Consider the following 16,461-nt stretch of genomic DNA (forward strand, 5'->3'; position numbering starts at 1 on the left):
AATTTGCTTATTTAGACATTTACTTTTTTTAAAAGTAGGGCATGGAGATTATCCATTAAAATTATAACAAATTGGCAGAATTTTGCACTAAATTACAAGATATTTACAGATATATCAGATCGGCAAAATAATCAGTGATTTTACCGATACACCGATATGCCTATACTGAAAGTCATTTCCATCACAACCAAACATCTCGGAAAGATTAACTACCTCACTACAATCCTACAATTTCTTTTTTTTTTTCGAGCATTATTGGAGATTTCATTTTGTTTCCAATGTGCTTTCCCAATTTTGATCAAACCTTTACTGCTTAAAAGTTGAAAGTTGACTCCCCACCTCCTTCCTTCTTTTATTTGAAGCCACGACCTGGTCTTTTGAAACAGCGTTTGTTTCTTCTGTTATGAGTCCTGCACTTACAAAATGCCATTTCATAAACGTAACACAATATAAAAGCAGCTACTCAAAATTCATGGCAGCTAGAAAAATTTAATGAAATAGTTTCTTCATTTCACTTATCCTTTCCTTTTTTCTGGTATTGTGCAGAGCCTCATCAGATTCCCTCCCCCCTTTTCCAGCAACATGGGGCCTCCAGGTTCCTTAGCTATGTCACTGTTCACAGGATTCCCTCTCATTTTCACCAGATGTGGATGCCAGAATATTGAAAGCAAGAACAGCTTTCTGAATGCTCTCATCTATATGAAGATCCAACCATATAACCATCAAAACAAAAATCAGATTATTTAATTCCAATATAAAATCTGTTTTACTTTATGTATGTGAAACATACTAGAAACAAACTCAAAGTATACGAAACAAGCTTCAAGTATACGTAACTACATGATTGAGAATTAGATGGCTGGAAGTAACAACCAACCAGGACTTATGGAAAAGAACAAACCAAATGTAAGTGCAGAAAGAAATCAGATACAGGAAATGGATATATATATATAATATTAACTTACGTTTTGCGAGTATCGAGGTAACTTCTGCAACATTTCGGGGCGCACTGCTCCCTTCCTCAGGCTGCTCACAATTTTAAAGTTTTAACATTCCAAGGAGAAGTTTCTAATTGGGAAAACGGCATGGTAGTTTGACGTGTATCTATAATGGGTTTTAGATTTTTACTGTTTTTTAACCATACACCTTTTACCGATCCTATATCCTGAACCTATGGAGAGTTCAACGTGGTTATGATTTATATATAACCTAAACGTGAGCAGCCTGAGGAAGGGAGCAGTTGCACCCTGAAACATCGCAGGAGTTACCTCGATACTCGCAAAACGTAAGTTAATATTATATATATATATATATATTAAACTTGTGAGTAATTCGCACAACCTTTATCATGGATTCATGTTTCGATAGAGGAAATGGATAGGACACACTTTGGGGCAAGACAACGAAAACATAGCAAAAAAAAGGCATTAGACTGGAACCCACAAGGTGCAAGGAGACGTGAAAGACCCAGAAACACCTGGAGGAGTACAGTACAAAGAGACACAGAAAGACAAGGAAAAAGGCTGGATTGAGATCAAAGAGATGGCAAAAACAGAATCCGCTGGCATGCACTTATCAAGGCCCTATGGTGAACAGGACAGTAACTTAACATGATGATAACCAAGTTCTAAATGCTACAATGCACTTGCTATTCAAGATAATCAACATTATTCAGCACTGTTCAAACTAAATGAACAGAAATGAACACGCACACATAAAAATATTTCAACATCTCCCACCAACAATCTGGAATTTATTTTTATTTTCAATTCTGGCAAGTATAAGAACGCTCCAGGAGCTGGAACTCTGGTCTGTCATACTGGGTAAAAATTTATATTTTGTGACTGCTACTGGGAATTGAAACTGGGACCTAAAGTGAAACTTCTACATAAGAGTGTAATGTGTGTAGAATTTTCCTTTTATATCAATTTTTAATGTGTCAAATTTCTCTGTTCTGTATGAAGTAACGTCACTCCTGAGAGGAGTTGGATTTGAGTTTTTATTTTAGGTCCACTTTATGCACAGAGAGGCTAATTGGGACTGGACCTACAGTTTAAAGTGTTATCTGAACCACTATGTGCCTCCACTGGGTATCGAACCCGGGACCCTTTGATTACAAGGTGACGACATCACCACTACGCCATCGGGGAGGCCCTGAGAGGAGTTGGGACCACATGGTTATATGTACAGAATATTCAATGAGTATCACAAAGTGAATATAAATATGAATTAAGACATATATGTATAGATAACTGTTTTAGATAGCTTTTTCTTATGCTAGAAATGCAGTAATTACCTATATTGCAATACAACTTCATGGAAGGTAACCACTCCCTGACTAGGCCATGCGTACGGAGGAGCCATCACTTCTATGGACTTCTCAGGAGGCACGTGGTCGATGTATTGGTATGCTCTCTCCACCGCTATCATTTCCTTCTCAGTCTCTGTGAATGCATTCACCACCCCACTCAGAAGGCCTGTTATTGACAAAGCGTAGGATATGGCAAGTCCAACAAGACCTGAAAAGAAGAAAAAATGTGAATTCAAACTTTTAAAAAGGCCGGAGAAGTTCTACTTCTTAGGGATGGTCTAATGCGAAATTTCAACAGGTGGTGATAAAATGCTGACATGTAATTCCATATTTTTTCATATATTACATTTTAGCACATATTTAAGTTATTTTTACAAATAGTTTTCATATTTTCAAACATTTTCCAACATATGTTGCATATTCATGCTATTACTACATTCTCCCTTCTTCTGTTAAATACCAAAAGTTTTTCATTCATGAGTGTTCCATTCATTTTGTATTCTCTGTTTATTTTAATTCTTGACATTAGACAATTCATGTTATTCTAACATTCTTGATAACAATAGGGAATGCGAGCTGAAGCATTCATGGTGAAATCCATTGCATATTTTAAAAATACTACCATTACTTCATGCGATATTGACTGCAGTTTCAATTACTATAAATCTTATTCAGGGAGATTCATGTTTAGGAGATTCATTTTTCAGCACTTCAAAATAAAGTTTGGTAATCCTTTGCTTGGTAGCAAAAAAATAAAGCACATTTTGTATTTGAATTTTGCATTACAATTAATGTCATATAATGATGTAAGCCTAATGCATTTTATTTAGCTATGTGAGCCTCTTGTGAAAATTGTAATTTTTTACAACTATAAATCCATATTACATTCCATATTTTGATTACAATAATTAAATATATATATTTACATACCTAACACTTTCTGGTACATATAAATCCATTAACTGCTAATAACTAACATTCTACAATATAAACTTGCAAATGTCCTTAAAGAACATGAAAAGGTTCATCTACATCACACATAATGTAGTTAACCTGGTGAATGCAGTGGGTTTTGTCTTTGAAAAAGAAATTGTGCACTTAGACACTTACTTTAGAAAACAAACGCATATGTGAATTTTATGTTAATATCCATAAAAATAACAACAAAATAGCAGAATTAAATTTTTCTGACTACACAAATTAGGTGTTTTTGATCAATTTTTATATTATGGGCACGTCACCACATAGGCTATTTTTGCCCAACACAATACAGGGATAAACCCCTTAACTAGAACAAAACTGAGAACAAGATATTAAAATATGTCTGTTAAAACTTTCTAAACCAATTGCTAAAACTAATATTGTCACAGCCTACTAGTAACATTAAAACTATACTGTCCCTGAGTATATCCATAACGTAGTTAAAATCTGAGGCTGTAAAAGGGCCCTCTGTACACCCCCCCTCCCCACCAGTAGCACAACAGCCTTCAAGGGCCAGGATCTACCTCCCACATGCCGAGGTGGTAGATTATCCAACCATTTACAGGGTGACAAATGGTCAGCACGACGAACCCCCACTTGTTCTTGTAGGTTTCCATGACTGGGTTACGCTACTCAATCATAGCTCCCCAATTTCCTCATGAGGGAAGGTGGCCAACGGTCCTATGCACAGTCCGAAATCGCAGGAGAAAAGTCGTTATGCTTCCCCCCCGGAAGACTCAAACCTGAGTGTCCCATAGCGAGTCCAAAGCCTGATACCTTAGACTGCACAGGCACAGTGCAGGATGCACTCTGTACACACAAGGACAAACAAAGGACAACACGATTCCACAAAAGATTATTCTGGCTACATGTCCTGGTGCCAAAACCTCATTGGCATGCAATAAGCAGTTACTTGAGTATACTAAGGAAAAATGAGGTTGGCTTTTGGGTGCCAGAACGTAACTCTTACACAAATTAAGTCAATACCACTTTGAACCAATATGGATTTCTACTGATACTTAAAAAATTGTAACAGTTCAACACATATCAGACCATTTCCTAATATTAACAAAAGTTTTCCCATTGAAACTATACCATATCGTATCACAGTTTTTTCCTTTAAAACAGTGGATCCCAGAGTATGCCAGAGTCCCTAGGGTGCCGTGGCTGGCTTACAGGGGCACCGCAAAATGTTCCAATATTTTCACTGAAATGACACTTATTCCAAATATATACGTATTTAATACTTTTTACAAATAAAATGTTTCTGAACTGGAATATGTGTTTATTTTTTTAACTAAAGACAAAAGTTTGTAAACCCCTGCTTTACAATATTCACAATTTCACATAAAATCAGGGGTGCCCATCATCCCCCGACCCAAAATCGTTAATCAAAATCCCCCCAAAAGAATTGTTCATCATAACCCCCCACACACCCCCCACCCCATACACACGAATATAGTTTGGATAAACATGAAGTAATAGATTTTTGTTTGTCGATAATTTGATTTCATTTTTTTAAAAATTAAATTTTCGAAATACAACAGTTTTAGACAATAAAAGCTGACAGACAGTATGTTACAATTATCCAGTCAGTCGTAGCACAGGAACACATACAAGCGAAACAAATTGTGCCTGAAATCATCCAACACTAAAACTGAAGTCCGCATGTCGGAAGCTCCAAGCCGACTCGGAACTACCACAAAGAAACACCGGACAGTTTACCACTGGTCGAGATGACAACAATTGAAAGGTGCATGAAATTTGAATTCTTTCATTGCAGTTGAAATTAAAAGACTAAAAAAGAAAAAGCACGACTCACTTCATGTTTGCTAACATAAAACGTGCAAAACTGCTCAGGCTCACTGCTAATGTTAGTGTACTGAATCAACCTTATTCTTAATAGTTTGTCTGCTTGACTAACCTTGTATTAATGCAAACTGCACCCCCGCCTTTTCAAACCGATTCTAAAGAGGTGGTGTTTCAGTTCAACCCAATTGCTGCGAACACCCAGAGGTAGGAAGAAAAACCAATAACTTTAAATAAAAATCGATAGCAAGTCAAACAAGACGATCCCCCAAATTTTGTGTGAAGATATATAGAACTGGTTGCTAAACTTTAAAATTTTGTCCCCCCAAAATATTCCCATGATGCAGGTGCGTCATGAATCCCCCTTTTTGGCACCCCTGCATGATATAATCTTATAATCACAAATCTATTTCTCCCAACAATGTTGATGCAGGTACTATCACTGTTGCAACAACTCAACTGAAAGTAAATGACCTCGTTACAACCCAGGAGTGTCCAGGACTGTACAAACAAAATACTGATCAACCAATCCCACTGCAAATGCACTCATGCAAGTCAATGGATACAGATAGATACTCACCAGGATTAGCTACATCAAATTGGTGCTGTATCACAGCTATGACACCTACTCCCGTAACCATGGCAACTCCAATAAACTGCAGTCTCAAACTCAACCACTGGGCCGCAGCCTGACTAGCGTATTGGGTTTTCTGGTTGCTTTCCAGTTTGTCCTCGTTTTCCCGCTTGAACCTGAAAGGAAACAATGCAAATTAAGAAGATGCTGAAACTACAACACAATCCTGGCTTTACTCTCGTTTACTATTCCAAGATTAATTACTATGAAACATTTACAGGGACAAGAGGGACCTCTACCCAACATGGTAGATTGAAGCTACAATTTTACATGGACGCTTATGGAAGTTTTATTTTTTAAGTACTCAGGAGCACAGTTTACTAAAAAAACTTAGTATAACTGCACAAAATGCTTAAAGAGAAATAAGAAAAATTAGCAGGGTGGCCACTCTAGGACCTTGATAAAATTCACATAACATTCCGCATTTTTTAGGCGAACTTTCCAAAAATTCAAGGATACAAGCAGTGGCGCAACCACAGGGGGGGAGGGCATTTCCCCCCCAACCTTCAAGGGAAGTCAATTCTAGGGGGGGGCAAACATTGACGGCCAAGGGCACCTGCAGGGGGGTCAGAGAAGAATTGCCCCCTTCGATTTTAAATTTTATGCAAATAAAAGTACTTTTCGTAAAATTTTCTTGCTTCTTCGCTCGCAATCCCTGTTCTTCTCAGTTTCGTCAAGTTCAAAGCCATAGCTAGGTGGCACCGTGAGTCGACCATGGGTGCCAAATGATGTAAATGAAAAGAAATTGAGAAAGAGGGAATGCCTTGGTGCCCCGTGATATTACTTGCACCCTATTAGGGGTAAATAGGGGGGGGGACATTGACGGCCAAAGGCACCTGCAGGGGATGCACAAAGGACCAATTGCCCCCTTCGATTTCAAATCTTATGCAAATTAAAATACATTTCACAAAATTTTCTTGCTCGCTACGCTCGCAAACCTTGTTTATCTTGGTATCGTCAGGTTCAGAGCCATAGCTACGGGGCGGCAGGAGTCAGCCATGGATGCCAAGCGATCTTCATGAAAATAGTTGAAAAAGAGACAATACCATGAAATTATTTGTGCCCTATTAAATCAATATTTTTTAAATTGCAAAATTTGGATCTAAAAATGTTCTTGCTCGCTTCGCTCGCAATGTGATTGTTTTCTGTGATGTAATGTATTTAAATAATGTGTGTTGTATGTATATATATATATATGTGTGTGTGTGTGTGTGTGTGTATATATATATATATATATATATATATATATATATATATATATATATATGTAGGCTACTGAATGAATGAACTTTGAATACGTACACAAATAACATTAGCATGTTGCACATGTATTTTCTTATTTTCTTATTTTATGTTGCTCCATGTTGCATATGTGTAAAACATATGTTGTAAATGAAAGTTCTACACATTATATATGTACAGAAAAAATTGTCTTCGGAATGCATATTATGATTCATTTTCTGCCATTCAAGAATACAGTTTGTCTGCTTGTTTTCCATTATTAGCTAATGTGAAACTGACTGTGTTGAAAAATATTTCAAATCGTTTGTTCCAAACAAATGCTTTAGTATCGACTTCTACCCCCTCTTTGCGTAATTTATGAGGATAACATCATCTTTGATACTACTACCACCACTAGTAATAATAATAATAATAATAATAATAATGCCATTATTATTAGTATTATTATTATTATTGTTGTTGTTGGTACGTTTATCCTGGTACTTGCCCCCCCCCCCCCGACAAAAATTCGTGGTTGCGCCTCTGTATACAAGCACATGTTTTCTCTACTTTATATCTCTTCTTTTTGTATAAAAAAAACAAAACAACAACAACCTCTCACAACCCACACACATACACACACAAATATATTAACAATATAAAGGGTTCTGGTGACTCGAACATATCCAAAAATTGTAATTCAATTCAATTAAATGGTGTGTATATATACTGTATATCAGTGGCGTATGGTGACTCCAAGATCTGAACTATCTCACCACACCTGGTTCTCGGTTTTGTAAAAACAGGGGAGACTAGGCCATGTATAAGTGATTACACACTCCCATTTCTTTTGTTCTCGGCATCTTTAAGGAGGTAACGTTCCCATGTCAACTCCAAACAGGTTGCAAACTCCTAAGAATTGAGGTTGACAACTCCAGAATCGCGATCATCTTCCTATTGAAATGAGTAATTTTATTCAAAATTTCTAATCGATTTTTCTTCTGTATTATACTCTCTAGACTTCAGGCTTCGCAGATAGCCTAGCTAGCCTAGAATATACGCCCCTGATATATATATATATATATAATTTAAGGTGCAGAGTTTACATTTGCCATTTTACATACTCAAGACTCAAAATACTTCTACAATCACAAGTCACAAATGTTACGGATATATTAATCTACGAAAAATTGTTAAATGTGTAAGAATTTCAAACTTTAATTTACTTGATCAACTTCAAGATACCATGTCTAACAATAAACTTCCGTCTGTCAGATAGATTGTTCTGCAACGGACACTAACAAAGCAAACAAATTGAGATAATTCTGTTTCATTTTTCACGCATCTTTCTTTTCTTTTCCTTCCTCGATAAAAATAAAAGCAAAACTGTGAAAAAATTACCTCAGTGCATTAATAAATATGTATAAATTGAATGGGATTTTGATTAATAAAAGTTGCAATTTTTCACATCTACGGAAAAAAATTCACGTAGAACTCATGCATAATTCCCAGAATTTAAGAAATTCCCGGTGAGTAGCCACCCTGGTTAAAGTCAAAGAGCTGTTACGAAAAATGCTAAAACATTGCTCTGATTACATCAGTATCTAAAGTCTGGAGGAGCGGAGCTCCTGTGACGGGTGTGATATGTCATTCATTGGAAAAGGTGCACATTTTTGTAAACGATGATTCATAATAAGGAAAGCTTATATATTATAAGCTACACAGCTGTTTTATCACAGTAAGTAATAGTTCACCTTTCTGGCACTATTGGCTAATCACAAAGGTGAGACTGAATGGTGATATGATGAGATGGATGAAGATATAATCACAAACCAGATACCAGTGTCTCATTTGTCTGAAAATGCAGTCCATGGTGTACTATGTGGAAAGAGGTTGATATCTGGGTATTTCACCCTCTCAGTAAAATAACTACATTACATTATTTATAGTTTACAGTAGACTTATTTGCACCTAAGTTTACAAGTATATATTTGTTTTCCTATGATAAGTATAGTAGCCTTTTTGCCTAAATACATATGAAGAGTGGAATATAAAGGCTTATTTAGCACATGTGCTAATTCAAACAAAATATATAAAAAGGAATGAGAAAATATAGAAAAAGGAACGAGAAAATAACAGTACGGAAAAAGGACATGCAATTGAGTCAATTCCCTAAATAATCAGAAAGTAACTAAGTCAGAAAACTATAACAGTTTGTGATGATTTTTAAAAGGAACTGTTTTTAAATGGCAGTTAAGAACAACAACATATTTAACTGTAGACGAAATAAATAGCTTTATCACAATATGTACTACATAAAACTCTCTATGATTTATTACTACTACTACTGAGAAGAAATCTGCGGTTGAGCAGCTCATGAAAGAAGGGATTGCAGCCTCCTCTGGCACTGCCTATGTCTGATCAGTGAAAACTAAGTTCAGGAAGGAGTGTTTTCATTCTCCGTAAGAAATATTACACATGTAATGTATTTGGAGCCAAAGAACATGTATTAATGATCTTCCTTAATCTTTACTCTGCCGAGGGGGTCGTCAGAAAGTAATCCCCGGTTTCGCCGAGGCCTTTGGCGCGAACTTTTAAATTCATACACTTATTTGAAAAAAAAAATGTTATAACTCATAGACTATTTGACCAATCTACTTCGGATAAGTTTTATTTTGCAGCTAAAGCATCAGGGTATGCAACTGTGCTGAAATCAAAGTGACAAAGCCACTAAGAGGGCTTGGGTGGGCCACGGCCCCAAACTTTTAATGAAAAAATCATAAAAGTGGGAAGTTTGTTTCACATATTTGATAATATAATGCACCCAGGAACATGAAATCACTTTCATTTGGTTGAGAAAGGACCATTCTTTGAAAATACGGATAAAGTTTGCATCCCCTTCTCAAAATAGCAGGGGAAGAGGGGGCAAACTCCCCATTTTTATGATTTTTTCATTGAAAGTCGGGGGCCGTGACCCACCCAACCCCTCTTATTGGCTTTGGCATTTTGATTTCTGCACGTTTGCATGCCCTGATGTTCTAGCTGCAAAACAAAAGTTACCCGAAGTAGATTGGTCAAATAGTTTATGAGTTATAACATGTTTTTCTTGTCAAATAAGTGTAAGAATTTAAAATATGCTTAGGACTGTAACGTGTTCGGAAGTCCATAACCTGTAACTCACTATTCTCTTTCTTTCTAACATTTGCATTCAACCAGGCGCGGAGCGTCCATGTAAGCCGTGTAAGCCAGGCTTACACTTTATTAGTTCTAGTAAAATGTATGTAATTATATGGCAAAATTCGTAAAAACTTCAAAGTTCATCTCGGCCCGATACCAATCTTCGAGATCCTGTTTGTTAGATTGCAACACTTCAGCACCAGATGGCACATGAGAACTCCCACCTTTTGCTTGGGGAAAGTTGTAAGCCGTCTGAATGTTGCCTTACAAATTTCTGACCGCGAAGGAGCAGTGCCTACCGTCGCCCACCGTATCTCGAAGCAGAAGAGCAAGGAATATAGGGAGAAGAGCACGTCGAAACCCTAGGTGTGTAAACCTACTGGCAGAGGCTTACAACAGCGTTGCAAACCTCATGTTTAGAAAAAGTGTTGTTCATGGACGTCCGCAGTATTTCTTTCCACCAGGGAGGATTAAGCAAAGTATTTTTTTCAGGGGTTAGGGTAAACTAGGTATATTTCCCTTCTCAAAATATACTAATTCAATTTGAAGTTAACATTTTTCTGCAACGCCCTTACAATAATTAACAATTTGATGTGACAAATGAAATTATATGTGAAAATGGTTGACATTCATTTTTCAGGAAGTGTCTCCTCCCCTTGCCCCTTCAGGACATCCATGGTGCCGTTTAAACTCCGAAATTATGCTACATACTACTAAATTGTTCTGGGATTTTCATATTATAAATATTAATTTATAACAAAAACAAATATAAATTCGAATGGTTCAACCAACGGCATCGTTATGTGAAAAGTTTGAGAAAATTCAACCACAACGAAAAGCGGCCCTGTTGTTTTATTTATATCTCTAACTTACAACCGACTTTTTAAACTTGTGCGAGATTTAGCACCATTATGCTTGGGTTGGCTTCACTGAATACGCGCCAGCGAGACACAGGTCCTGCAAGAGGAGGGGCTCCAGCGTTGTCGGGGATGAATGGTTGACTGCAAAGGAAATTTGAGCCGGTGGTGCTTCAAGGAGGTTTTTTTTTCCCCAGGAACAGGGAATTCTGAAGAAAAACTAACAGGAAGGGGAAAAGGAGAAACCCAGAAATGAGTGGGATACGGGAAAACTAGATACACATTGATGTGGTAAATTCTTGTTGTTTCTGTTTTTCGCTTGTAGGAGAGCATAAACATTAAGACATATTAAGACTCTGTTTTCCGTTTATGTATGAACTCAGCTGGTAATAATTGAGCTAAAAAGTGAAACAAATATTAATGAAAACTGAAGATTGAACCAATTTTACAAATTTCATGTCAAATGTGAACCAAATATTATTAATTACATAGTCCGTGATTCAAACACTCTTCGAACAACATACGAAAAGCCTGTTTATGATCTTTTAGGTGCTAGATTTGCTTTTACACTATTCTAAGAAAGCACTTACATGTCCTTTGATAGAAATTTCTGGATATATCCCTACAATTTGTGAACATTTATTTTATATTGTATTTTTTTTTTTTACTAAATATAGGGAATTTTAAGGCAAGAGAGGGAATTTATTTATATCCGAAAGGGATATTCCCCTCACAGTCCGAAAGATCACTGCTTTGAGCAGTGACCGATTTTGGATCTGGTTTCTTTTTGTTTTCCCCTTCTTGCTGTGTGTTTGTTCAAGTCTCGAGGTATTGCTTTTGCGAATTCCATCTATTGAAAAGCGGACTGTCGTCCCTGTGCTGTGGTGTGATACAGTAGTGAAATGCATTATGGAATAAAATGAGTCAGTAGCGAAGCGTAGTCTTACGAAGGAGGCAAGCAATGTTTCAGTACAACAAAACATGTAGTATAACGACATGCCGAGGGGAAAGATTCAAGGTTTATAGCCTCATTTACCCAGTCGCTGAATTTGTCAAAATATCGTAATAAAGTGACTACTAAAAATAAACCATATGATCCGCAAACGTCACATTTACTTTTTTTAAAAAATCCAGGTAACGTTATTCATATGATATTAAACGTTTTGCATATGCGAACTTTCCGCATACAACTAAAGGGAGACGGAATTTCTTACTTACTTATTAGTACCTTTATTTGTTCATTATTATTTAATATGGTCAAACGGTGACCAAACCGATTTAGATAAAAAAAAATGGGAATCATTTGTTTATTTTATGCTGCATGATGTAATTTAGTATTTTTGGGCACCCTAAAAACCGCATTGGAGTAACTTAAACACTAAATAAAAAGTTAAACACAAACAATAAAAAATTCATTTCAAAGCAAAGAAACACATGCATAGACGATGTACTCACCACAATAAATTTCAAACTCTTGGTCCATTGGATGCCACCCTTAGTGACGATATTCATACTCCATTCAATGATGCCTCACTTTCATTGTGTCCCCGGAATGATAATTCTTGACTACCAAGAAAGGTTGTTACACTTGCAAGACGCTTTAAAATATCGCGATTTTGACGAACAACTTTGTTATGGTGCTCGATTGTTACTAGTCTGTGGTGATCCAGAGCAAAATCCACACGAGATTTCCCGAATTCCTTCAGAGTTAAAAATGCCCTTATGTGAGATTCTGCTTTTTCATGTCTCTGTAATGCATTGTGCACGTTATTCAGATCACAGTATCCCTCACTTGACCACACGGAGTTCGTCTTGTGCACGGCGAACAATACGCATGGCCAACAGTACAACCTACTGCGTGCTTCACAACCTGCTAGCCAAATAAACTTGTGGTACAAATTGCTTTGGAAATGTCGCACAAAGCCCCTTGGGCTAACTTGTTTTAAGTCCGGTAAATGCGGTGTTCATACGATTTTCATTTTAACACTTATCTCTCTCGAGCTAAACGAAGCAATTTTCAATTGCTCAATAATACACCCGCACTTCACATCAACCATTCCTAAATACGCGTTCATTCCGATAAATTCACAGCACAAAACACGAAGCAACAAACACTCACACTATCCCACGCGCTTTCCACAACTGCAAATGCAAGCATCCACACAAGATCACTTTGAAAATCTCTGAAACAACAGAAAGTGATACCAACCTATTTCCTTAATTTTATCCGTCACAAAGGAAAGATATATCAGTTTGGAGATAAAAATTACGTGGAGGAATCAGAATCATTTCAGCAGAACGAGTATGTACATTAATATTTAAGTAATAAAGTGTGATTCAATGGCATGCCCGGGGCGAAGGGGGGGTGGATGGTAGACATAACCCCCTTTTGGCCCAGTATATCTAAGAAAAAACGTCAAAGGAAGGAAAAGATGACAAAATGGGGACCGTAAAAAGACCCTGGGAACACCACTTGCGTCATAATAATAGAACTTAAAACATATTCGGGCCTCCCCGATGGCGCAGTGGTAGTGTCGTCGCACAAGTGTTTCAGATCCCATTTTAAACTGTAGGTCCAGTCCCGATTAGCCTTACTGTGCATAAAGTGGACTTAAAACAACAAATCAATCAATCAATCATTAAAACATATTCTTGTGCTCATAATATGCAGAATGTATACGATTTACTTCTATGCCATGTACAAATATCAGTAGATAGTTGTTTCTCAGATAGCTTTATTTTCACCCCAAGTTTTATTCAAAAGCAGTCAATTTATTGATTGTAAAATTTGTGAAAGAGCTCACTTGAATTACTGCGTAAATAATTTGGCAGTTGCAAACACTGGTAGCGGTCAACACTTCTCGCGTAATTTGAGCTGGACCGACCAGGAAGCAGGGTGCAGGACCAAGGTCCATCCAATCTTCCCTCCCTCCCTGAGAAAACTCTTCACGGGGGTGCAGAAATTCCACTGCCCCAACTCCCAATGTCAACTTTTTTTACACGTTTTACATTTCGCGAAATCTAAAATAATTTGTAATATAATATGATATATATGGAATTTAGAACAGTGATAATAACTTCTTTTAGTTATTTTATGACTAACAATTATTATTATATTTGCGATCTTGTTTACGTGTTCATGAAGACAAATATTTGTTACTAGTTTTTGCTGGCAACGTACCCATAGATGAATCCTTCTGCTTTCGGTTGAACTCGGCTATTTTCGGGAATCACGCAAGCTCGAAAAGCACAGCTTTTTGTAGAAGCTTTGTGGATGGGTTCCACCAGAATTTCACGCTTCGCCATGTGACTCCTTCGGAGGCCTTATTTTCCCGCAGAACGGCTGCAAGCATTGAGGCTGGTGCTTGCTACAGAGCTGCTGGGGGAGTTTGCGGCCGCATTTTTTCGCGAAATCGAGTGCGATGGAAACTAAATACGGTTAGAACATTAAGTACATTAAATGATATTCGAATTATGCAAGCAGTGGTTGCATTGCTTGTACTATATCTTCGCCTCTGAAATGAGTGTGATTGTGCGGTGGGGTGGAGAACTTGTTGAAGACGCCGTTGTCCAGCAAGGATTTTGCTGCCAAGAATAAACTTGTGGATATAGGTAGGCCCACCCCTTCCTTCTCTAGCGCCGATTTTGCGATTCATGTTACGGAGCTGATACTTGGTTATGCGGTTGTAAAAAGTATTCAGCACTTTTCTGTTTCCTTCTGTTTTCGTTTGTTTATTATTATTCATTTTATCTAACTTTGCATATTTTTTATCGATACGTTACTCATTGTGATAGGAATAACACTGACTTAATTATCAGATATCCAGAATTTTTAATTTGGTGAAAAATTCCAGGGAACTGTTCTGAAAAAATTGGGGGGGGGGGGGGGTCGATGTGTGTAGATAAATCACTAACCATGTCAGCCCAAAAATAAGCACAACGGGAAATAGCCTTCGTCATGCTAGGCTTACACTGTTGGAAAGGTCACGCTCCGCCACTGCATTCAACTGTACCTCATCACCATAAGTTCACTTTATGCTCAGATGTTCTCATGAGAACTGAACTCACTGTTTCAAGTTCTCTTTACATGGTACGAGGTTGATCCGGAAATTAGTACCCATGCAATTCAAGCTCAGCAAGTTGCAGTTACTTATTTTGCATACTCTAGGGGAGTTGCATCATGTTGGGTGCACTTGTGGTTTCTCTGAGCTTGTTTCCTGAAATCTGTAGTATTTTTCTGAATGCAAGAAAGATACAGCCATGTGAAATTCATCGTCAAATTATGGAAGTTTATGGCGACAATCAACAGCATGGGATTGGTGTAACAGGGTGTCTACCAAAATAACATATCCAGAATTACTAACTTTTCAGTGACCTTCATCCGTTTTTCTTAACCTTTATTTTTACTACCCCTACCAAAAGGTCAGTTAAGAAGAAAACTGAAGCTGTATTTAACAAGAAAATTAGACTTTATCTATTAATGCATCCTGGACTGCATTTTGCAGACTAGCAAGGCTCAGCTCTGGCTTCTGGACTCAAAGCCAGTAAAATCTTATTTGGGGCTCATGTTGTCATCCCTATATACAAGGAAGAATCGAAAAGTCTTTGTGCCTAATTTTTTTCTAGCTTGTTATAAGTGTTATTTCAAAAGCGAGACATACGAGCAATGCAGTAGGCTTTTCTTGGAACGGCCCTATTGTAACTTCTGATTTCTTCCACGGAATGGCCGGAATGCTCAGGAAGTCCACGCCATATGAGCAGTGAAGTGTTATTTGTTACAGATGGACAAACAGCCACAGATATCCACAGGGAAATGGAGCCAGTGTATGGAAACAAGTGCCATAGGAAATGCCAAGTTCAGTGGCAATGTCCTTCACATGAACACGTTGATCAGCTTCACCATTTCATCAACATGGGTAATGTTGTTCGGTGTCAGCGAGCAAGGAACGAGGTCGGCCCGATCGCTCATTGTTCTCCAAATTTTCCCGTCCACTTTCACACTCCTTGCACCACCACTGTACACTTCGCACTGATAAACACTTGTCTCCATACACTGGTATTTGCGATTGACCCTTCATCGATCATGTCTTACCACAATTCATCCTCATCTTTGCAATTAACCAAATAGGCAGAAAAGTGAACCCTCATCTTTGCTATTAGGCAAAGGGGCAGAAAAGTGAAGTGAAATAAAACTAAATCAATCAGTCATAATCGTGATAACAAACCTTCTTGACCACAAGTATAATTTCTTGGCTTTTTATTGATTTCTTAATTTTTTCTCGACTTGTAGACACCCTGTGCAACTTTAATTCAAGCATGGAAAACATCCATGATGATGAACAAACCAGGTACTCGATTGTCATTACTGAAGATTTGTTTCATCATATGGGTGAATTCATCAGACAGGACAGGAAATTCACACTTTAGGCAATTGAAAAAATCCATGAAAAATTTCACGTTTGCCAATAATA

At 37.4% G+C, this 16,461-nt stretch overlaps 1 protein-coding gene across 4 annotated transcripts in view; it reads right to left on the reverse strand.

Annotated features, from left to right (window-relative positions):
- The window catches only part of LOC145989780 (ATP-binding cassette sub-family C member 10-like), a 119,090-nt gene that overhangs the window by 19,688 nt on the left and 82,941 nt on the right, over nt 1-16,461 (reverse strand). For all 4 annotated transcript variants that reach the window (XM_083125109.1, XM_083125111.1, XM_083125112.1 and 1 more), the window contains 2 exons: nt 5,682-5,851; nt 2,297-2,519 (listed from right to left, as the gene is read on the reverse strand). In XM_083125109.1, the coding sequence (XP_082981235.1) occupies nt 2,297-2,519; nt 5,682-5,851 (393 nt within the window). The remainder of the gene's footprint in view (nt 1-2,296; nt 2,520-5,681; nt 5,852-16,461) is intronic.

Source organism: Lepisma saccharinum, chromosome 7 (genome assembly GCF_977018435.1).
Source record: "Lepisma saccharinum chromosome 7, izLepSacc3.1, whole genome shotgun sequence".
In the NCBI taxonomy this organism is placed as follows: domain Eukaryota; kingdom Metazoa; phylum Arthropoda; class Insecta; order Zygentoma; family Lepismatidae; genus Lepisma; species Lepisma saccharinum.